The 24,090-nt window shown below is 38.6% G+C and overlaps 1 protein-coding gene across 2 annotated transcripts in view; it reads right to left on the minus strand.

Moving 5' to 3' along the window:
- Positions 1–872: 872 nt before the first annotated feature.
- Positions 873–24,090, minus strand: part of KCNN2 (potassium calcium-activated channel subfamily N member 2) — a 72,063-nt gene continuing 48,845 nt past the window's right edge. For both annotated transcript variants that reach the window (XM_062599744.1, XM_062599743.1), the window contains 4 exons: positions 11,340–11,450; positions 8,372–8,499; positions 3,348–3,417; positions 873–1,362 (listed from right to left, as the gene is read on the minus strand). In XM_062599744.1, the coding sequence (XP_062455728.1) occupies positions 1,075–1,362; positions 3,348–3,417; positions 8,372–8,499; positions 11,340–11,450 (597 nt within the window). In that variant the 3' untranslated portion in view covers positions 873–1,074. The remainder of the gene's footprint in view (positions 1,363–3,347; positions 3,418–8,371; positions 8,500–11,339; positions 11,451–24,090) is intronic.

Below are 24,090 nucleotides of genomic sequence, written 5' to 3' on the forward strand. Positions count from 1 at the left end.
CAGTCTGTGCCAGGTGTGTTTCCACCGTGTTTGAAAATACTGATAAAAGCGCCTTTCGAAGTTGGCAGTGGAGCAGAGGCCCCGCGGGGACTGCCTGCACGGGATGTGCGCAGAACCTTGTGCTGCTCGCACACCATCGTGTGTCCTGCACCGCTGCGTCTTCAGTCACTCCAGAAACTTTAACACAAAGATGGGAGTGGAAAAAGGATCAACCTAAGACTTTCAAAGCCCAAATGGTTTTAATGGAAGGCTACCAACTTAAAAGTGATGCTTCTTTCTGGATATACTTACCTGGTACAACTATGAGACTCCAGAGCTCAATAAATTAATGGGAATTCAGCCATGCTTTTTTTTGCACACCCAGTTTAAAAAGTCTTTGCCATGGGCACTGCATAAATAATTTAGAACGTGTGCGTGTGTACAAATGCATTATTAAACAGAAGTGCTAAACAAAAGCCATAAGATTTTTAAAAACTCATGGCATACTTCATAACTGATTTTCTAGGATAAATTGTATTTTCAACTAATCACTTCAGTAACTGAAGCAGTTAGTGACCTTTTAAAATGAGTATATATACACAGCACACTGTTAGAGGAACATTGATTTTTTTCCCCCCTCCACTGCAAACAAAGTTTAAAGAATGAGTTTCTATGCTGTGGGATAATTAAGCTTGAATTTTGTTTCTTAAAGGGCTTTTGATAACAATTTTTTTTAACTGTTAAAGTCCAAGCAACCAAGCAAGTAAGTGCAGAAATTAACCTTTTTATTATATTATATACTGTAGTAGTAAAGTTTGTTTGAAGTGCATGAATAAAAAGTTAGTGAAATTACAGGAGGAACAATCTAATATAGCAATAATAGGTGCATTCACTGTGCATCTGAGAGGAGGAAGAGGGGGAAAAAAAAAAGAGTTTTCACTCATTTTGGCCTAAAACATTGTGTTCAGGTTTCCAGGATTCTGACATCAGAACCCAGATAACGCTGATTAGAACCATAGGGCTTTACAATAAAAGCTAAAATATTGACCATATGATGGCAAAAAAGTCTTTATTTTGTGGTTAACTTATTCTCTTCTAGCTACTCTCTGATGAAGTTGGTGGTGCTGTGGAGGAGGATCTCCTTCTTCTTGACAAAGACCGTGATCGCTCAGCACTGTAGGCAACATGCTTATCATAATTTTGTATCTGAGCCTCGAGGAAATCCCTCTGCTGCTGGCTGATTGTCTGGCTAATCAGTCCTGGGAGAGCTTGAATGCTACCAATTAAAGTTTCCAGTTTAGTTTCCAGAGTAACAATTCTCTTCTCAAAATCTTCGCTTCTTTCATTTAAGTCAGAAATCATGTCGTACATGATGTTTTGAGTCTGAAAGTAGAAGGATGTAAGCAAAGGTTTAGAGAGCTCTTACAAACATTGCAACGTGCAACACAGCTTTGCAATGGTTCCTAAATGGTTCTGCACCTCACAAAAGAGGATATGAATATTAGAATAAAAGATCTAGTGTTATGAAATAATGTTACTTCTAGATTCTCAACAAAACTTACTTTCTATTAGCGCTAAATTTTTTGAATGTAAATGTAACACTGATATTTTCAGTAGCATTTTAAATGTCAAGCTCGTAATGAATTAGATAAACCTTTTTAGAAGTTCAGGTGTTTAGAAATGCACCATCATAAGATTTGTGAACAGAATTAATAGTCTAAGTCATGAGTAGACCGAAGTTGCGAAGTGCAGTGATTGATACACTCTTGACTCTCCTGTTCTTCCTCTCATATTTTAAAAGACTTGACAGTTTTAAGCAGAATAGTTTTGTTTTCTCCTTAAGTAAGTATGTCGAGCAGGATTTCTTGAACTGGTTGTAACTAAGAGCAGTAGGTGGGACTCTTTTTGAAACGTAGAGCATGAAGTAAAGCCTCAAGCGTACAGTTCTCTGCTTCTGCCTTCTCCTACCTATCTACCCTCCGCAAAACAGTGTTTCTTAATGGAAAGTATGCAAGTAAAATTTAAACTGTCATAATGATAGGTACAAATGTAATCTAAAGTGTATTATTTCATAGAGTCTGTCAGTTTTTATTCTTTCATTTTTGTTTGTTTTTTTTCTTGCAATGATGCACAGAAGTGGTTAAAAGTAATGATGGAATTTCTAACCCTTATTGTCTAAGACTTCAGATTAGACTAACTGAAGTTTAAAATAATTGGATGTAATTCAGTAGACACACTGGCTGAAGTTTATAACCCATTATATGGGAATGAAAAATTAATTGAATGACTGACTACCTGAAGTGCAAAGAACTGAAGTATCAGATGAGTGTCTATAATCCATTTTCCCTGCCCCTGTTTCAAGATGCTAGCATAATCCCTGAAAGCAAATTAGTCTACATGAAATAATATCTGAAAAGTCCTTATCAGTTGCCAGAAGCAGCAATGTGAAATGTATTTTCAGCATCTGAAGCTAAGGCAGGTGGTTCTCTACAGCAAACAGGGAACAAACACACACTGCCATGTCTAATCTTGGCCTTGATGATACACTTACTTTATATTGAGATAACTTTTGAGTTGCCTGAAGATATGTGTATGAGGAACCACTAGGAAAAGTATACAAACACTTCTAATGTAACCTCACCAGAAGTCCAAACAAAGTAATTGTTACATGTTAGTAGTCTAATGTGAAACCCAAAATGCACTCAGCTGCCTGTGTCTCATTATTTATTGTTTTATATTTATAAAACAACAGGCAAGTAGTTTGTGCTTGAAAAGCCTCTTATCTCATCTCAAATGGCTTTCAAAAGATTAAGAAAGCCTTATAATATCCAGTCCAGTTACTATTCGTTATAAAAATCTGGAACAAATAGAAACTCAGTCATTTAAAGACCAAAGTCACTGCTTCACAGAAAAGCTACAGTGGAGACACAGAACCTCTGATTTTCATCTGTGTGAGCACCTCAAAACTGTGATTTTTCATAGTACAGTTGCTGTAGCTGGAAAGGAGAATCCTTTATGATATGGCTCTACACAAATGCTGCCCCGTCACTGTTCAGGCTAAGCATTCACCATCATCACTACAGCAGCCCTTGGAATCAGCCCATCAGTTATGAAAATGTTTTTCAAATATCAAAAAAAAAAAAAAAAAAAAAAGTGCATTCAAACCTTGACCAGTGCTGTAAATGCAGTATTTCATTTAATAAATATTAACTCAGAAAGAATAGATATAGATTTTCTTTTTCTACAGATAATAAAATTGTTATGCATTATGCAGGCAAATACTGTTAACATTTTCACTTACTTACTTACACGCTCTTCATTTTGAAAGGATGAAAGTTAATGCAAGACAACTGTAATTGCCTACTAACCTTTGCCAGGTCCACCAAAGTGTTGGCTTGATCATTCAGTTTCCTTTGTTCCATTTTCACACTTCTTAATCTAAAAAGTGGAATTTAAAGAAGTCAGATTGGGTGGGTGGCTCTGTAGTCACCTGAGGCTTTCTAAAAAGCATGCATAAAACTTACAAGGACAAATAACTGCATGGACAATGCCTCGAGTATTTTGTGTAAAGTCAGAACTGGTCATGTGTCTGGTCAATGAGGAGCATGCTTCTTCAACACCGCAAAAAAGAAAGAGCAAGGAAATGTGATGTCCTTGAAACTACTGTTTGCCATGGTTGAATTCAAAAAGGGAGATAACAGTTTATCCAGGCTACATGAAAGGAAGCCAAAACATTCCTCAAAGCCTCAGTATCGTGACAAGTAGATATAGGAAGAAACATGAAAGAAATTATTTTTGTCATTAATGTTGTAGTAATCAAGAATCTTCCCATGCCTACATGACTAGATACAGGTATTAGCCCTGTTCAGTCGGAAATGGATTGGGTTAGCAGGTGTTTGAACCTGATGGAAATACAGTGATAAGTGAGTTTCCCACTACTTTAAACATAACTGTCATCTGACCAGCAGCTAAATAAGCTATATGCTTGCCAATACATTTAATTTCCTTACCTTTCTGTATATAGCTTGCAAATCTAAATATGATTGAATTTTAAACTTTAGACATACCTTTTCAATCAAGTATTCAAAAATATTATGAAAAAAATGAGCATAATTTTATCATCTTTGATGCTTACCTAACTTTATTATGTTATGCACGTACTTTGAAAGATGATATATACACGACCCTCTCTCTGTGTTCGCTGACTTACTTATACTCCATGGTTTTCAGATTAACTAACTTCCATAGGACTGGTTTCTGTATGTGATTTTTCAAAAATAAGCCATTTCGCTCTTAAGTGTATGAGTGGTTTGTTAAACATTTTCCAGAGCTTAAATAGGACTTTCAGTGACTTTTCTAGTGGATGTTCCGAGCTACAAATAGCATTTTTGTCAGAAACACCACAGAAATTTGTAACACGTGAATGATAGATGCCATGCAATGTTCTAGTAAGTATCTCAAGAGGCAACCAAATGATTAGCTCTCAAATAACGGCAGTATTTTATGGCATGTGGGTTGCTAACACACACACACACACGCACCGCCCCTCTCTCAATTACTGTGTTACTTAGAAAGTTATGTATATCTCACAAAGCAAGCATGACTTTACAAAAGCATATACAACTGCTCTTGTAAACAAAAACTGAAGCTCTGGCAGTGGCACAAAAGAGCTCCAGGCCGCTGCCAGCTTGTGCGGTACGGTCATGGCAGTTGCATACAAAGCCATGAGGTGAAGAAGAACGTCTTTGCCTCACAATGCTCCAGCCTCAGCCCAGATGTGGAAAATACTTTTGCCTTCTCTGTATTTTGAATAAATACCAGATGAAATTCTGACTCCATTAAGTAAGTTAGTAACAAAACTGCTGAGGCTTTCAGAGGGATCAGGAGTATATCCTTAGACTCCTGGAAGCCAACCCCTCTGCTCATCTCCAATAGCTTAACATTTGCCAAGTGGCTATAAATTATTTTAAACTGGAAGCAGATTTGGGGGAAGAAGTCCTATTCTGTGATGTTTGTTTTTCTAAACTAAATTGGAGAAAACAGAAACAAATTACCACTTAAATCCGGAGAAGCAGATGAAGGCTGGTAGCTTCAACAATGTATTTTGTTGGTTGGGTTTTTGTTTGTTTGTATACATACATACATGTAGCTATACATATCTGTATTTCCAGCTGTCTGTGTGTCTGTCTGTTCATCTATCTAAATAAAAAGAAAAGCCTTTTGGGAGATGCTCCAAAATCAGGGAGTCTGTACTCAGACCTTTAGTTACCAAATATTTGCCTTTCACGTCTAGGCTGACCTCTGTGAGGCAATCATCTGTTATCAAAAGCAGCACCAGCTGACATCAGTGTAACAGCACCTAATGGTAACGAGCCCCAAACCCACCCAGACTGTAAAAATGGCTCTCTAGGTAATGGCAAGTCTTTAGCTGCAGCAGCCAGATTACAAGAAAAGTGGCAGGCTTTTGTTCTCAAGTTCATTAAGAGGAAATATGCAACATCCTGATTTTATAAACTTCACTTATCACAGCAAAAGATCATGATTCTGGATCGCGTTTCCATGGCAGCAATCAGACCATCGAAGTTCACAAATAAAGACTCTATTTTTTGCATGCAGACAGTGGTAAATTCTGCAAATTTAGAAAGGAACAGCTCATACAACTTACTTCCGAGCTCTATTTTCATTTTGTTGAAATAAAAAGACAAAACAAAAGAAAACAAACTGTAAAATATACTAAAACAACCAAATGAGCACAGTGGGCTCGATTCAGCATGTGGGATGTCCTAGGGACTTGCTACTGCTTCTACTCAGAAACTGCCTCACGTGGTGTCTAATTTGTTTGTGTTTATGAGAAGGGAATTTGCGGTATGTTGAAACCTTCCCATTAGCTTTCAGCTGTAGATTTTTTTGTATTCATACAATACATAAAGATCCAATATTGTTGTTTAGAGTGAGTGCCAATTTCACCTTCACTTTATTTAGTGTATATGAGGAGGAAAAAAGATCCAGACCAGCTGAGGGTTGCACAGTCACAGGCAATATATTGACCTTTTAGGGCTATGAGTTTGGGAGTGCTACCGTGCCCTGCTCTCATTTCTCGTATAATAGTGGCCCTTAGCATCACTCCTTTCATCCCCATCTCCAGCCCAACGGTTGAGGAAGTGCAGGAGAGAGACCAATAAAAACCTGAGAATCTGGAAAGATGGGAGAGCGCCATATGCTGCGGTGAGTCCCCTGGTCATTTGAGAAAAGTTCAGAGATGCAAGGGGAGAGCAAACAAATTGCACCCAGCTACTCTGCAGCCACTGGAAGAAAGCAGACTGCTAGAGCAATGTTTCCATCCAAAGCACATTCCTCAGCATATGGAGAAAGCTATCCTTTTTTTTTTTTTTTTCTTAAATAAAACTGCTTTTGGAATGGGAAGCAAAGTGCTAAAGGACAGAGGGAAATGTATTATTGAGAAGATAGATAGCTGTTCAAAGTTTGGCTGGTACAGCTAGGGGGAAAAAAAACACAACTGCTGCCACCTTCTCCACTCCACCCTCTCCCCCCCCACCTGATTAATGACTTCTTTTTAAGGCAGGTGCACAACAGCACTGCTTACAACCTGTGAAGCTCTTCTGGGCTTGAATGATAATGCAAAGCTGCAGATCGAGCCTGCTGTGCTTTTTATTTTAGGTTCCTCTTTGTGTGCACGTGCGTGCACGCGCACGCACACACGCGCACGCACACACACACACACACACACACACACATACACACACACACACACACACACACACACAGAATAAATACTAAGGTTAAAATGTTAAGGCATAACTTTTGCAATCAGAGAGAGATTCAAGTAAGGCTTCAAAGGCTGTGCAAGACATACCATCCTCTACCCCCCGAACCTCTCCCTCTCCTCTACCCCCTCCCCCCCCAGGTCACTCAAGCTGAGCAACATGTCAGAATTGAGCCAATATAGGTCTTTTTCTACCAAAAAAAACAACCAAACAAACAAAAAAGAATCAGCTTTTGTGGCCTTGTTATTGCCTCGACTTTTTCTACAAGAGCATAGTAACAGTTAATATTGCAAGTTAGCAAAATATGACACAGTAGTTGTTAGTTAACGTTTGTAAAATATTTCATATTTTAAAACTTAGATACCTATTCCTTAGAACAACGCTATGGGACAGAGAAGCAGTGACTGTTACCCTCGATTTACTAACAAGAAATATGATAACCCGGCCTTCCCTCTTCTGTCTGTCACGCAAAATGACGCCACACAGGAGAGCCTGCATGAATGCAGGTGGGTCAGTAATACGTAGCCTTGCTTGCAGCACTCGCGCATGTGTGCGTGTGCACCCCCCCCGCTTTCTCCCTTAGAAGTTCAAACTGGACCTTAATTAATTTAGGTGCCTTTCCACAATATGGCAGGAAAACATATTTTGTTGGCTGTACAAATGGCTGCCACAGGCTGGATGGTATGTATGTCAAACAGAGCACACAAATAGTGGCATGGGTCCTGGCCACTCAGTATGATCAATCTGTGGTTCCTGAGGACAAAAGGCCTTTTTTTCCTAAAGCTAAGAAATAGCAACTGATTCATTGTACAATTCTAGTGGTGAGATAGCTTTATAACAAATACATATTACAAATTTTGGCTAAATACTTATAGACTAGCATACTATAATTCAGCCTAATCCTACTGTTGGTCACAGTTCTCAGGCCTGTGTTCAATGCTTTTGAGTGTTCAGCAGATGGGAAGCGCTGACCTGAATTACACTAGCAGTATCCAAGCCATACAGTGGTTGCTGGCATATACTCCCATTCTCTACACCTGATGCTAGGGGTAATAGTTAACCTATCTACTTTTGATTTTAACCACTAAGAAAATACGGAGGAGGGAAGCAGCTAACTGCTGTTGAGCTAGACAGAGCAAGCCAAGAACTTGATTGTGTGTGCTTTTCATTAAGCACAACATACTTATTCATAGCAGCTGTTCTATCACATCGTTCTGAAGTGAAATTATTAAAGCATTTGCTACAAATGAAACTATTTTTTCCCCTTATCATCATCTGTGGTGTTTTACTGCTTTTTACTTGTAGAGCAAATAAATAGATACCACACACATACACACACACACAGCAGCTCAGCTAATTCGTGAAACGTTATGAATACCTATGGAAAAAAAAAACTATGAACAATTTTGATTTATCCTGTGTTCAGCATACACAGAGAGCATACTTTGTTTTCTAAATAGATACTAAAATAATAATAATAAAAAAAATTGGCTTACTTTCTGAAAGGAGGAGAAAATGCAAACTCAACAGCAAAGTTCTCAGTAGGGGGAGAGAAAGTGAGGGAAAGAAAACGCTTGGACAAGAAACCAAAGCAAAATAGTACTTACTGATGAATAGCTTGCAAGAATTTGCGTTGATGTTTCCTTACTTTCGCATGGTCTATCTTTTTAACCAGCTTTGTGTTTTTATAAATTAACCATGTTTCCCTGAGTACATTGGCCGCTGCGTTTTTCACCTGTTTAATAAAAGAAAAACACCAGGCTGACAAAAATACGATTATGTTCTTTTTTTTAAAAAAAAAAAATTCTAGTGTAAATCTTTTCTAAAGCACCTTAGGACTCTGCCTGTGGGAAGTGGGTATATGAGGAAGCTGTGGCAGTGAGGCCAGAAAAAAAAAATGGTCTGACCAGAAAGACTGCTGAGCAATTTCTGTGCTGCTTGTAAGAGTGATACTGGGACCAGCTTTCTTTGCATTTGGGAATTACTTGTCACTCTTGAAAAGAGTTTGGATCATTTGGTGTTCATGGCACTATAAATTACAGTAAGGGAATATTAGTGCATTATCTGTATGGTAAATAACTAGATGTATTTCATAGGACCATAAAGTTCCTCTTTTCTTGTTGTATGATTATTACCTCCTATTTCTCTGCGCAACTTAACAGTCTTAAATTTCCAGAGCTATTCAAACAGATTTTGTTTTTCTGCATTTGTTTCCTTATTCTGGTTTCTTTCTTACCATTCTCACAAGAGATGAAAAATACCTTGTTAATGAATGTAGCTAGTGTTCTATTTCTTGAGTTCTTTGATTATTTTTTAGCAGGTCTATAAAATGTTAGAGTACCCACAGTTCCTTCCTATGCCCTCCAATAACCTGAGAAATACTTGAAAACAATAGACAATTTAAATGTAATGTTGATTAATGACACATTTAGTAGGTTACTTATAAAGGCAAACAGTCCTCATTATTCACCTCTGTTTTCTCTCCCTCTGGCTTTCTGTCATGCCAGCCACTGCAGCGTCAGAGCTAAGCCAGTGAATCGGTTCAGACTCCGTGGCAATGCCGGGGAGTCACTCCCGCCGGGCAGGAGCTCCCACCTTGCACCTGTAAAAGCCCTGGAGAACTTTGGCCTCGACTTCAGTGGAAGCGGAATCAGGTTTCAGAGCCCCCTTCCAGATCTCCAGTCCTTTCCGTAGGCCTGGCTGTCTTCAGGCTGGGAGGAAACCTCTCCAGTATCTGAGGAACTGATTTATGATAGGCATCTCCAAATTAAAGGGTTGGTCTGCTCTTCATTTGCTTTGAGTTTTGTGAGTACTGAAGCTATCAAAGCACTACTTGGATACCCTACTGAACTGGTATTTAGATTTCTGTGAAGGATAGCTGAATGGAATAAACTTAAAAGGCACAAATGAGCACCAGACTCTCAAAATCTGGCCAATCTTCATGAAATTTTTTCCTCCTGAAATTAATTTTCAGCTCAGCTGTCAGATTACAAAGTTTTCTTGTCAGCTCCTTGAATGGCTTACCTCATCATGGACAAGCATCAAAGCAGTTTGCTGCATTTGAAATCTGCCGCTAAATCACCATCTGTGAGCGAGACTATTTTAGCTACCTGTTTCTCTATACTCCTCACATATTAGTTTCCTGCAGTGGGATTCATCTGGCCAAATGCCTAAATTTACAGTAGATTCCTACTCTAATTCAGTGAACTGACTCAGATAAGATTCACCTCATGTTTAGTACCACCAGGGTGGATTTTCCAGAAGTATATGTCTCTGTTAGGAAGGAACAAACTGTGACCTAGTATCAAATGGACCTTAATTGATTATACAGGGAGTGTGAAGCAGCAAGCTCCACTAGACACTTAAAGGTAGGTTACAGTAACCTCACCCTTTATGCCTATGTAAGAACTATCTTCCCACTTGTCTTTGGTTTTTCCCACTATAACTACTTAAGGGAGATGTATCCTTTTCCCTGGAGACTGGCACAGAGATGTAGAAGCTAATACAACCAGAGAAATGTTTTGACGTCCCCAAGAGGAGCATCTTCTCCAGTGGAGACATTCCCTGGGTCTCCTGTGCAGAAGAGCTGAGGCGAGGCAGCACCATGCGGCACCACTGCAAGGAGCTCTGCTGACGCAGCTGGCCTTCCCGAACCGGAGCGGAGCTCGCATTCTCCTTCAGGGCTCTCCATCCATCAGCAAGGACAAGCTCTCGTGAGTTCCCATTCTGAGTGTGAAGGCTTTCCTCTCATTATTGGTTCTCCTCAATAATGAAGATTAATCAAGTGGAGAGGATGTTGTAGCTCCCACTCATTTTTGAGTTTCCTCAAGACTAACCAGTTTTTCTTGGATACAGGATTTCTACTGCCTCTTTTGCTGTGTTCCTTCATTTTCCAAGATCTTATTTGTGAACAAAAATTAAGTTATATCTTTTAAAAACTGCTTAAAACTTTTCTTTATGAATTTTAATGATTTCTGAAGTTTTTGTTCTTATTAATAGCTCTTTCAAATATTTTTATTATCTGTGAAACATCTTTCAGGGTGCTGCATTACTGTGTGCAGCTGTGAGAGCCATGTGTTCAGTACACAAAGCAATTGCAATGACTACCTCACTCACAAACTATGAATACTTGACATTTATTTTTAAGTATAAGAAGGCATATCTTTTTCTAAAGGACAGTCCTTCATAGCTTGAAATTCTGAAATATATCAGTCATTTCATCTATTTTAGCCACAAGAATTCTATGTATTCTTCTCATAGGCTATATGAGAGTTTGTCAGTTTAATGTATTAGTCTCTAGTTTCATAGCTTTTAACTGCTGGTTACATCAGTTGTCTTCCAGAATCAAGGACCCTCTATAAAAAAAATAAGCAAACCCTCAAAATCTGCTGGAAACCTGCTGTTACCCTTGACTTCAGAGAGCTCAGGGTATTCACTTCCTTCACATGGCACCTTGCAATTTCACACTTACGGAAAAGTTTAATAAGAGAATGGAGCACGAGATCATTAAAACAAATGCAGAAATAGATTGAACATACATTTCCTTTTCATTTGTGAATATAAAGTGTGACTTACTCTTTTAGTTAGCTGGGTGTCCATCATGAAATTATGCACGTGTTTTTCAGCTTTGGTAAGTTCTAACTTCCTTGCAACCACAGCTACCACCAGTGCAGTGCACCCAGCACCCTGAAAACAATAAAACAAATCCCCAAGATGTTACTGCTGCATTTTGCATTTTTTAATGGAGTTTTCTCCTTTGCTGTAGAAATATAGCAGGCATCAGGTGATTGATCATCCCTGGTAAATATCGTGAACATTCTACAGCTATTTCAGTTCAGAGTAATAGGAAGAGTCAGCAACTGCAGGCTAGTAAACTGTCAAGGCATCAAAATAATTAGTGAGCAGCATGATTTAGAAGTTCTGCTTTTTCTCCTGCAGGGGGTGAAAATTCAAACACATCCCATTTCTAGCGCATAAGCAAAGGGGGTTATCAGAACAAGTTTTAAAACCCAGAATATTAGTAAATAAATGCAGAATATCCTGTTCTTAACAATTGACTACAGTGTATGCTAATTGCTAAAGAAGAAATTAGATTAGATCAGTACTTAGCACACAAAAAAGAAAGCTTTCTTAGGATTTTTTTTAAGGTCTAAAGGTAAAGTTGTCATAAATTTAGTTTTTAACCACTGCAGTATACTTCTCTGTTGTTTTCTGAGGCCTACAATGATCTTCTCCCTATAGAATTTCTTTATCTGTTACTATCATTTAAAATAATATACAACCACGATACCATTACTTCAAAACTTGGAGAAAGTTGCAAGTTTCTAATTTGTGCTGTGTATCTATATGTATACCCGTATATATGCACAGCCATACGTGTTCATAACAGGCCCAAGCCAACATGAGCCAGGTCCTTTGAAATGACAGGACCTTTATCAGCATTGCAAGATTAAAATTTTTTAATGGAAGGAAAAGGAAGCTAGAATGAGTAGGGTAACTAGAAACAGCATATATTATACACAGCTCTAGGTACCATTTACTCTGACACCATTCCCAAATTCTACTGCATTAGTATTTTTTTAAAAAACATGCTTCATAGATTGTTTTTAAAAAGGTATAACATCACATTAAATATACTACAGCTGTGCTTAACTTGCAGGTTCACCCAAATCTAGCTGCTTAGGGCATCTGTATCTGTCACTTTCCTAGTGAAAAACCATCTCTGGTTGAAGCTTACTACATTTTCAGCCACACAACTTTATTACACTCTTTTCATATTCTGCTCATTAATTTACTGTCGCCCCATTTCTCCTCTATACGTGCTTTACTATCTCTGGAAAATGCAGAAGAACATTGTTGAACCTAGCTTCCCAGGCACAAATTCCACTACTAAATGCACAGAGATGCCAAAACAAACCAACTCATTGGAAGCCTTTATTCACATACTGTTCTCAAAAAATGCATTACCGATCTACTCAATTTTGCGAAAGCCTCCAGTTAATTAGTCTCCAAATTCCTTCCACTGGTAGATTGTATCAGTAAATTCATCTGCTCCCTCACAGAGACCCATCGTCTTCAATTAGTTCTGATCTATCAGAGTTTCTATCCCCCAGTAACCCTCAGAAAGCCCTCAAGTAAGTCCCTTATAATTTTGCTGTAGTTGCTCGTGTACTTGGAGGCTTACTCTCTAATCATGGGATGAAAGCAAAATGGGGATACAATAGGTTCTTTGCTTCTCTGCATTCTGCTAGGAGTTAATGAGGAAGAAGGTAGCTAATGCTACCTTAAGGCTGAGGACTCCCGAAACCCACTCAGCCTTTCAAGATGAGGACAAGGCAACCCTACGTGATACAACTGAAAGAAACTCCTGAGGAAGCAGGCAATTCTTCTCCAGTCGCCCTTCCCGTGGAGAGCTGGAGGGAACAGCTAATATCCTTCTGTGTGGGCAAAAAAACCCTACTCCCTGCAACAGCAAGAATATGAAGAGAAGAACAGAAGTCTTTTGGCCCGTAAGTGAGGCTCGCAGTCAGTGGGCCAAACACTGATTCAGTGACATAACTCAGCACTATACCTGCTTACAACAACACACTTGCACTCACTGACTGCCAAGCTGGTATAAGACTATTAATATGGAGCAGCTTGCTCGCCACTGGCAAAATGGTACAAAACAGCTGTTTATGCCAAGCGACTATGGAAGAGAAATATTATATGAATTAAAAAAAAAAAAAAAAAAAAGGATGTGAAAAGAGGGATATGAAGAGGAATGGCATGACAGACAAAAGAAATTTCAGCTGAAATTATTCCAGGCGTTTGGGATCATCTCTGATGCTCATCACAGCAGTCACAACGACCAAAGCTCTTAAAGGACAGGAGCTTTGTATCTCACATGAAAGACAGCGCCTGCAGCCGTAGCATATAGTCACGGCACATTATGGAAACCACCACCATGATTTGCGTGGCCTGCTAGCTTTCTCACCGCCACATTACAATTGCAAGTTATTCTCCATCCAGATTACCACTCTTGGCTTCATGGGCTATGACATGATCTCAGGATATGAAATCAGGCTCTTCTAATGTTTCTATAAAAGAGAGTAGTAAAATACTGGCTGCTTGTTTATTTTTTTTGCAGTACCTTGAGGAACAGCAAATTATTCTTTAAACAACTAAAAGTTTACAGAATAACATACTGAAATTCTCCTTAAAGTGTATGATTCTAATCAATATTTTATGTTACTGCTCTGCACTTTTATATGGTTTCCCCGATGAGCTCAGCATCCTTAAAAATAATAATAAAGTGAGAATTATCCCAAACTGCAGCAATGAAATGCAAACAGTACTGTTATTTTTACAATGGTAGCATCAGACTCACTATGTTTTGGTACATACCTGTTCACATTAAAATCAGTAACATGAATTCAATGAGTTCATGCTCATACACCTATTTTTTTCATTTATCAATACTATACAAAGCAGAAGCCTTTGGCTTATTAAAATAACTTGTGCTAAGTAAAAGCCCATGCTTCAACTCCAAGGAAGTCTCTTTTGAGAATATAAAAATTCCCAAAATGTCTTCCTTTAAATTACTGTATTTTTAATTTCCAACATAATTCTTCTTATCCTGTTTTCAAGTAAGTAATACACCACTTCAAGCTCCTGCTCAACTTTGAGCAGAATTACATATCATTAAAAGCAAGAGAAAAAGGGAAGAATGTACAATTTTTCAAGTATCAAGGCAGGAATTAATTCTACTTGGAATCTGCACTCCTCAGTCAGGCCCTTATTTGGCTCTTCCATTACAATGTTATTTTAAATTGTGTATTTTGTGTTGGTAAAGAGCATGACTTTAAGGGCATTTGGAACTTCCATTACATCAAAACTGGAGAGAAAAAGAAAATTAAAAGAATACTCATAATGTTCATCATCAGGCCTCTGAAGCTTTAGCTACAGCTATACAGCTGAAAGCCACCCAAGCCTCCACCCCACTGAACTCTCTATTCAAGGGGCAGGTAAAATAAAAGATGCAAAGGCAGGTGACCGATTTCAAAAAAGTAAAAAGCAGTAGTTTGTCCTAAATAGTAAATGCTGTTCACAACTGTGTACATCAGACCTAAACTTTCTGTCTTGAGACTATTTCAGAAAAGAGCCAAAATAAGCAAAAAAATTCATTCACTCATTGTCACTGTTTAGATTTTGAATGATTTGAGGCAAATTTGAAAGAAAGATGATTCATCTTTTGCATTTTTTCAAAACTGCAAAATTCTCCCTTTTCAGTGCTGAAAAGCTTTTGTGTGAAGCATTAAACACTTACAAACTGTGTTGACAAATTCTGACACGTCTGTTAAAAGATCTGGACATAAGCTATTAAAACACATACAACATAAGCATCCTAGGCAAGCCAAAGTTAAAGTTTGCCCGTATTGCTCAACTGCTCCATTTATCGCAAGAAGCTAGTAACAGAATTAACTATCCAGCATCTGCTCTCCTTCAAGTCCTGTATGGTCAAGGGTTCGCCAGCAACCATCAGTTTTAAAAGCTGATGTCCTTGGATTATTGTTCTCCAGAAAGCACACACAGGCCAAAGAAAACTGTCTACTAAACCAGGAGAAGCCCCAAAAGATAAGACTGTTGAAAATAGGCTTCTCAGAAATGCTCCGGACCAGCACACCACCTGCGTGCCTGGCTAAGCAGTGCCTGGCTTCTACCTGCAGTGAGCTGAAACTGAAGCATGTGAACCTCATCCTGAGTGCACAGTATTTGTTGCTCCACAGGAAATGGTGTGTAGCAGTCCTTGCTAAGAAGTCTGAAAACAAACATATGACACAGCCTTTCAGTCAGGCAGAGGAACAAACGAAGGATTGGATTTTACTGCAGAGTGGCATCAAATGAGCAGTATGTCCTTAAAACACAAGGTCTACAGCCATTTATACTGCACAGAGTCTTCTTTGACCATTGATCCGTTTAGCTGCTAGCCTGTATGAAAACATTTTGATATGTCTGCAAACCACTTAAGAACGTTCTTCACAGCTCCAATTTTAAAGATTCTGCTCCTGTTTCTAACAAGGAATGATGACTTAGATCAAAATGCTCATCCAGGCAAGCCACAGCCATAGCCCATGAAAGTTATCCTTAGGTAAGCTCTTTGATGCCTACAGTCCAAAGTAAATGGCACAAATAAATAGAAAACAAATTTGTGTGGATATTCAATTCACATATGCACTTTTAGGTGCTTATTAATTCTTTTTTTTTTTTTTTGGTTACACAAGTCTATATGATGACTGACGTTCCTCAGAAAAATGAACATGGAAGAATAGGTAAGTTGAGGGGGAAAAACAGACCCTGTCAATAGATACATACTTTCTGACATCAAGCCCGCACTATTTCAAAACAAGAAAAGAAGGGTAAAATTCATTGTGTTTTAAGTGATACTTTGAATTTAGCAACTGAAAAAAAGGCTAAAATGCATCTTCCATTCCCCCAAATGAAAGAACTATTACTTGGTGTTACTATTCACTTTGCCCTTAAGCCCCATGAACTGCAGCTTTTCCTATCTGTCCACACAGCTAAAACTCGTATCTTGGCATTTAGTTCTGAATTGTTGCAAACTCTCTCTCATCTACTTGGACAAAGCAATTTATCCCCTTCATATCTACAATCAAGCAGTTGCAGCAATAGTTAATTTCTTTACCCGTCATTTTTTACTCTGCTCTGTGTCCCTCTACTTCCTTCTCTGTGGCATCAAATATAGAACATTTGCCCTCATTTTGGTTATTTTACGCCCTTGGGTTCTTCCATCCCATCAACAGGGACACCAGTGAACCCTGGCTCTAATAAACCCATGATGCCAGCACTCATTTCCCACTAGTAAAACTCTCATATAAAACTCTTTGCAACATCTCTTGACTCAGAAAACACATACAAATCTAACATACCGTTTTCTTTCAAATCCCCCCTCCCTTTTTTTTTTTAGTATATTATTTACTTTCCACAAAACCTAGCAAAACCACTGATGATAGTTAGATTCCTGGTGTTTCATGATCACTTGCTCTAATACTGTATCGTATGGCCTCCTTGGTCCTCTCTGTCTTCCCTATATGGGGACAGTAAGCAGCTGAAACTATGTATTTCTCCTGTCTTTATATAACCCCTGACTCAATGGGATCAGATGCAGCTCAGAAGTTCTACAGTAATATAAATAACAATGAATGAAGATAGTAGCTCTATACTGTACACATCACAACACTAGACCTGTTTTTGTTCTTTTTTTCCCACTGTGCTCTACAGATAGATACCTATCAGGATACACATTATATACTGTATCAGTTGAGGTACCTGTAGCAGTCTCATCACAGCCCACTATCCTGCTCTTTGCTGATGCAGCCCACCTTGAGCTTTCTGTTGTCATCATCAAGGTTGCCAGTCTTGAGCTATCTAATTTAAAGCTATCACAGAAAACTTAGGTTATGGTACACCACAGCAGATATAGCCATGCTCAAATGCAACAGCTGCTTTACAGGGGAAAAAGCTGCTGTTGCCCAAACTGACTAAAACCGTATCTGATGAGGATGAGACTATGAAGCGTGGATCAGCAACATGCCTTTCCTGTAGTTTGCAAGTGCTACTGAAGGTTCATACTGACACTACATAGCGAGTGCAAGACCCTGCTGTTCAGACTCAGACTTTGACAACGTCTAGTGCTTGGGCTTAGCATTCTGGTAAGGGCCCAATTTTAGTGATAATCAAAGAAAGCTGCTTGCAAGTCTTCACTTAAAGGTTACGTTTTGGAATTCTTTTTGTTGTCTTCTTTAAAAGCTAAGACAAAGAATGGTTAGCACTGTCTGAGAAGCTGCACTGAACGCAGCATTTGGTCAGCAGCTTAAAAGCCTGGGACTCAAAACATCCTATACTCCTTTAAGTAAATGCCTCTGGCATTTCCACTTGGTTCCTTCTTTGGTAGGGTTCCAAAATGCATTTACGTGACAACAATGAATTGGGCAATTTCTGCAACTACTTAGACTGCCTGGGGGTCATATATACGCCTCGAGGGTGCTATTGCTGAGAAAGGAAGCAATACAGTGTATCACTGGCTCTGTTGAAAGTCTGCTGGCAGCTTTGGTTTAGCTGGACTGGAAGTGAAGCGCAGTCTTTAGTGCTGTAGTGGTCACAAAAATGTCCTGCTATACTTGCCTGTAGCTGAAAGGAGGCAGCTGCCACATTTCTTGCTCATATCCCTTGGGATCCACTGAGGGAGAGAGAAGGTCCGCTTTGCAGACATATGGCTCTGGTGGGAAATTTAGCTCTGCACCAGAAAAGGCACAACATTCTTCCTGCTGCTCTGCATAAAATGAAAAGCCTGTAAGAATTTAAACAGATACTCTGCTCATTTGGCTCTCTAGAAGGTGGACTTATTGGACTACCCAAGGAGGAAAAAAAAATAATAAAAAAATCTTGCTTGAAGTAATTAAAAAAAAAAAACTCCAAAACAAGCAATGCAAGAGTTGAGGGAGGAATCCATCCATGAGACAGACAGAGACTATGGAAATGGTATTATACAAGTGCGGTTTTGCATTTGTCGTTGTTCATGGGGAGAGAGATGTAACCTTGCAATACTGAAACAAAGCAGGATGAGCAATAGGACAACAACTATACCATCTCAGCCAAAAATGTGACCTAAAATAGTTTTGCATTATTTATACTTCCATATATTCAATATTTCACCCGGCTACTAATGTCCTTAGTGGGATTTGGAAGTCTGTACCAGACCTAAATTTGGTTGCAACATTTCAACTTCTATTCCGTAATACAGCAGATGAGCCGTAAGGGATACTAGCAGGTGAGTGATGGCTACGAAATAAACTCTTTTTCTTTAGTAATGCAAGAGGAGTACTGAGAAGGCTCCTGGGACAGCGTGGGAAGTAATGGTTTGTAAAACAAAGCCAATCTGTTCTCCACTGTTCTCCACTGTAAATGATGAAAGTGCTAACTCAGACAAGCCCAAAAAGTGAGTGTGCCCCACAGCTGGGCTCCTGGGAAGCCTCCATCATCATAACAGCTGAAAAGCCCACTGGAGATCGTGACAGTCATGATGAAATTGTTCAGCCTGGCATGCAAAACCTCTTTGCTGAGCAAGGAGGTGAAATCTGATTTCCCTGAACTGGCAGGCTGAACAGCCTGTTTAGCTGGTGGGAAACATTAGTTTAACAATTCAGGACAAGGCTACCGACCATGCTCTTGTTCAGTGTCTGTAACAGGAAATCATGCAACCCGGAGAGCGTAAACACAAAACTTTCATGAGAATACTTGTGAAGATATAAAACAATTGCTGTATTAAAATCCAAAGGTATTGCCAATGAAACCAAATCAAATTGCATTTTTTTCAAAATAAAGCAGAAGTTTTCCTACAACAACATTGTGCTCCAGTCATATTTATGTAAACAAGGATATCTCGGGAGAACTACTGTTCATTCCAGTCATTAACTGACTGCCTTTGAACTTGCTGAAATGCAACCATAATTCCTAATTAGATCTAAGAGGGACACGGTTTCTATGTCCCCTGACACTTCAAAAACTTCCCTATTCTATCAGGATGAAATTACGACCTTCTGAGTGAGTGAGTGGTTTTTTTGTTTGTTTTGTCCCCCCCCCCCCCATTCTAAAGATGGTTACACCTTCCAGAAGATTTTGTTTATTCACCTGGGGGCAGAGGACAGCCTCTGTTGTTCCTTCAGTCCAGCTTACTGCCCTAACCAGTACTGCTTCAGGGATCGCTCACACACCCACTCTCTTCTGCTCTCAGGAGCTATTCAACTTCATTTTTGTAATTTTATGTTCCTCCTTTTCCTTAGCTTTTTTTACTTAGCTAAAAATTTCATCCTTACAAGCCACAGTCATGAAATAACCCAAAAGTAACCTGAGAAAAGTTTCCATTTTGGCAAATTGGAGTGCTGGAACAACAACAAAGGAGCTGAAAAAATTCTGACCAGCCCCACTACTATTAGTTTCAACCCCAATAATTCAAGCATCATTAACTGTCTTCTCCATTGTATGTTTCTGCTTGACCCATCATCCACTCACATTGTATTACATTAGAAGGAACGAACACAAACTGTTCTGAACCCTGAGGTCACTTGCATTTATTACTGAATTCTCATAGCTGAGAAGTGGACCTGAAATGCTACCAAGCTGCATGAAAGACCTTTCACATTTTCCTGTACTGTCAGGAAAGTAAAAACCAAGCTGTGTTTGAGATTTTTGAAATTCCTCCAGTAGGCTTCTCATTGACAAAGCTGTCATTGCTCTGACCGTTTACCACCAGATACAAAAAATGATAAAAATATTATAGATTCTTGATAAATGTGTAGAATGTTCTAGATAAACCTTCAAATGACAGTAAAATCTATTATCCTCTTACTGCCATTACAGAAAATTGAGTCACTTCTACAGTTCAACAATACTCATAAGGCAGTGTATTAATATCTTTTCAGCTCTTCTGAGTGTAACTCAGAATACATTTCTGTGTTTTGTAAATAATTCTGTGTTTCTCCATCTAATTACAGAATTAAACAATGTGAAGAAAAGTGTTGTAAGAATCCCACAATGTTTTAGGTATTAGAATGAAAATGATTTATGACCTTATGGTACATTATCCATGGAAAGTTCTGTAAAATAAAATAATTTTTGAAATCATCACTGAAATCTGATGTTTACCTTCCTTTTCTTTTATTCAGGAATGGTCGTGGGAGATCTGCAGGCAACGTTAACTCTGCAGTTAAACAATTACTCACTTACCTGAGTAAAATTCAGATCCAGGAGTTAAAAGCTGCTACTTAAAAATTTTTTTTAGAAGAAACACCTAGTTTCCTCCTTATCCACCTCTGTGATGCAACTTGAAGAACACCTTCAACACTTTTTTTCCTTCCTTTGTAGGCTTAATGAGCTCTCTGGTGTTAATTCTAATAAGAAGGGCTTTTGAGCTGCAATTTCAGCAACAATGAGGTCAATGTGAAAATCCTATAGGATATTTATTTGATCTAAAACAACCTTTATTCAAGCTTTAGCCAGCTATGCCGTGCAGCCTGTGATTGAACAGTTATAACAATTGCAACTCACTCATTTGATCGTAGGAACACAAGTTTGACCTACTATTTCTATCAAAAACCAGTTCTATCTTCTTGCTGTTGGCAGTGCTCTTCAGGAAGGTGATCCTTAATTCTGCACCACACAATAATGCACTAGCTCCCCATATAATGCTGTGTTTAAAAGCAAGAGCACCCTTCTTAAACCTTGCAGAGGATCTTGTATTTTACACTATTAAAATGTATTGCTATTATTTTACCTTGCATAACTCCAAAAGGTCATAAAGATCTGTAAAAATTATCCATAAATATAGATTTACTCAGCAAATGCCACATGAATTGCATAGAATGACTATTGTAGCAGGAGGAAGCATTTCTACTTATTTATTCCAAATGTAATGGCTATTAATGGAGTCAAACAGACACCGTGTTCTCATATAAGGCAAAGAGCTATTCAATAGCCTCCATATTCTGCATGTATTTTCAACAGTTAACTCATTCATTCTCATTCTTCTCCATCAGTTATGATGCATCTTCCCATAGCTTCTCATTCTTGCTTTTCCTTTTATTTCTACTAGTTTCTACTATCCTTCTTTACATTTTTGCTATCTTCAATACGCTCCTCATAAAGGAAAGAAAATTTGCCAAACCTCTCTGATGTCCTGATGCTATGAAATAGTTCAGCAGGTGAAAACACTGTCCATGTATAAGCAGTGCCACTGACATAGTGGCACAAACAAAGCGCTGCACCTGTAGCTGAGCTTGGCCTACTGACGCGGGCCTATGAGGGCTGCTGGGTGTGCACTGACAACAACTGCGTATTTGGTGGAGGGAAAAAATTCAGACTGATCGCATGGCACGGTGAAGACTGTGTCGATCTCCCTCTCTCTTCCATATGCTGTTCTGGTAAAGAAGATGACATTCATATTTCCATCCACCATCACTAACTGTGTGCCTACCTGAAGCGAAAAGAGGGCAGCAGGCACATTCACTATTAGATTTATGGGCTACCTTGTCCATGGTCTCCTGTTGCTGCCAAGTGAAGTTACATCAGAGAAAACACTGATTGGTAATTTAGAGGGGGTTACCCAGTTCTGTATTTGCTCATGCTACCAACTCTGTTTTGATCTGTTTCGATGCTTTCGTTAACAATTCACATATTTATGTGCTCTGCAAGATCAAAAATTGAATTGTTCAATTTGGCAGAACACATTCTTTTGGTATTTCCCTTTTTTTTCAAGAGCCAAATGGTCCATGGTTTTCTTTTTGCTTATTTAATTCTGCTGATATATTCATTAGAGTTCTTTCTTTACTGGCCTACTCTTAATGATTCACAAGTGCTTTTTTTCTTCTAGTGTTGTCAGAATATATTTAAAGTTTATCCTGTTTTCCAGGAGTATGTATTTGCAGAATTTAAAACACATCACTTGAACCAATATCTCAAGACAGCAATGAGTTTTAACAACTAGCACAACTTGGTGCCGTCAGCAGACTGCATAAAGTTGACTTCCCTGGCTGGAGCTCAATGCGGGGTTCAGCCCATGCAGTCTAATTTCCATCCCACAGAAAGCCATTCCTGAGGCAGAAGTGGGAGGAGAGCCAGCACACACCTGGGCTCACCTGTGAAGGGGGTCAGGATACAAAAGGAGGCCTCCTGCGGTACTGACCCACACTAGTCTAACAATGTACTTGCTGCTTCACGTGCTAGGGAATTACATTTTTCTCTAAAAACCACACGAATGGTTCGATTTGACTTGTTATATTCATTTCAGTTATTCTAGTGTATCCTTTAATTAGACTATCAATCATTCCTCTGCAAATGGAAACTTGTAAGTCTGTTCTTTTAGGATGTTATCTTTTCCACAATAAACATGAATTAGTTACTATACAGGTTTCAAAAAAATTGGCTGTTTTTAAAGAATTTTGTCTAAAACCTATGAGCTTTTTGATCTTAAACAGCTCTTCTGGCCTAAACTCCATTAATATATTCCCTATTTCATTCTGCATATCTTTAGATAGACGAAATCATTAATTTCAACATCTGAATTTGTCCCCTTGCTCCGAAATTTTCCTGTCAAAGATGACAGTTTACCAAAGCCTTATTACTGATGTCCTTTAAAATGCAATTAAGTGTCAAGACATCCCATGCTGCTTTAACTAACAGCACTCTAACTACCCAACTCCTTTTTTGTTAAGGATGCTTTCTGTCTCTCTAGGTATTTATCCTAAACTCATTATCATACAATTCTGACTATGTAAGTATTTCTGAGTGTTCAGAACGTTAGTGTTTCCAAGGCAGTTGCAAAATTTTAAAATCATGGAGAAAAGAAAAAAAAAATCAAAGACATGAAGATGAATATCATCTGTACATTTTACAAACCAAATTTTCAAAGAGATTCTGTTTCAGCTGGGAAAAAGAAAAGCTATACATTCAAACATAATCATACATTATCCAGTACTTTAAGCCTTTTTTCCAAAACAATAGAAACAATCACTGTAAATAATTTTAGACCAGAAGTCAAATGGTGCTATCATAAGTAAAATGACAAATACAGCTTAGAATTTAACCTTCTATGTGGTTCATTCATTAGCATGTAGAGTAATACTTGAAATAATTTGGAGAGTGTTTCTGTGGTTTTATTTTTGCCCTGTTCCTGTTCTCATTATAATAAAATCAGATACACTGCCCACAGCTATCAAAACTTTAAGTCCAGTCAAGATACTAATGTCATTATATCAACATAAACCAAGTAACAGTGTGAAACTCACAGGTGATTTGTATCAATACTAATACTCTTACGACACTTCAGCAGGGATTTGAAACTCCGAAGATTTCTGTTACTGTATGTTTCTTCATACTGAAAATGCCACGCGTGCAGAACAATTTGGTTTGAGTGCATATTCAACACAAGTCAACCCGGTTAACTTGGCTGGTTTTGTTCAGAAAAGCCTAGCCAGAGATGGTAATGAGAAGGGATAATGGTCGGATACCTGCATGCCAAAGCATTTGCTTCTTACTTCTAAATGGTTTCTGAGAAGAAGAAAAGCATTATAACAGAGTTGTGTCCCCTTTCTGCATATCCCCATGGCAATATGTGCTGCTACTTCTCCTCTTTTCCATAATGAACTTACTGCACTATTTATCCTCTTTGGAATCAAAATCCTTCTGAGAATGAGGAACAAAGACAAATACCCCAGAAGATGGCAGATTTGAGCTTAGTCGACAGCCTTTAGAAAAGCCTTCTGAGTCATTC

This window comes from Rhea pennata, chromosome Z (genome assembly GCF_028389875.1).
Source record: "Rhea pennata isolate bPtePen1 chromosome Z, bPtePen1.pri, whole genome shotgun sequence".
Taxonomy (NCBI): domain Eukaryota; kingdom Metazoa; phylum Chordata; class Aves; order Rheiformes; family Rheidae; genus Rhea; species Rhea pennata.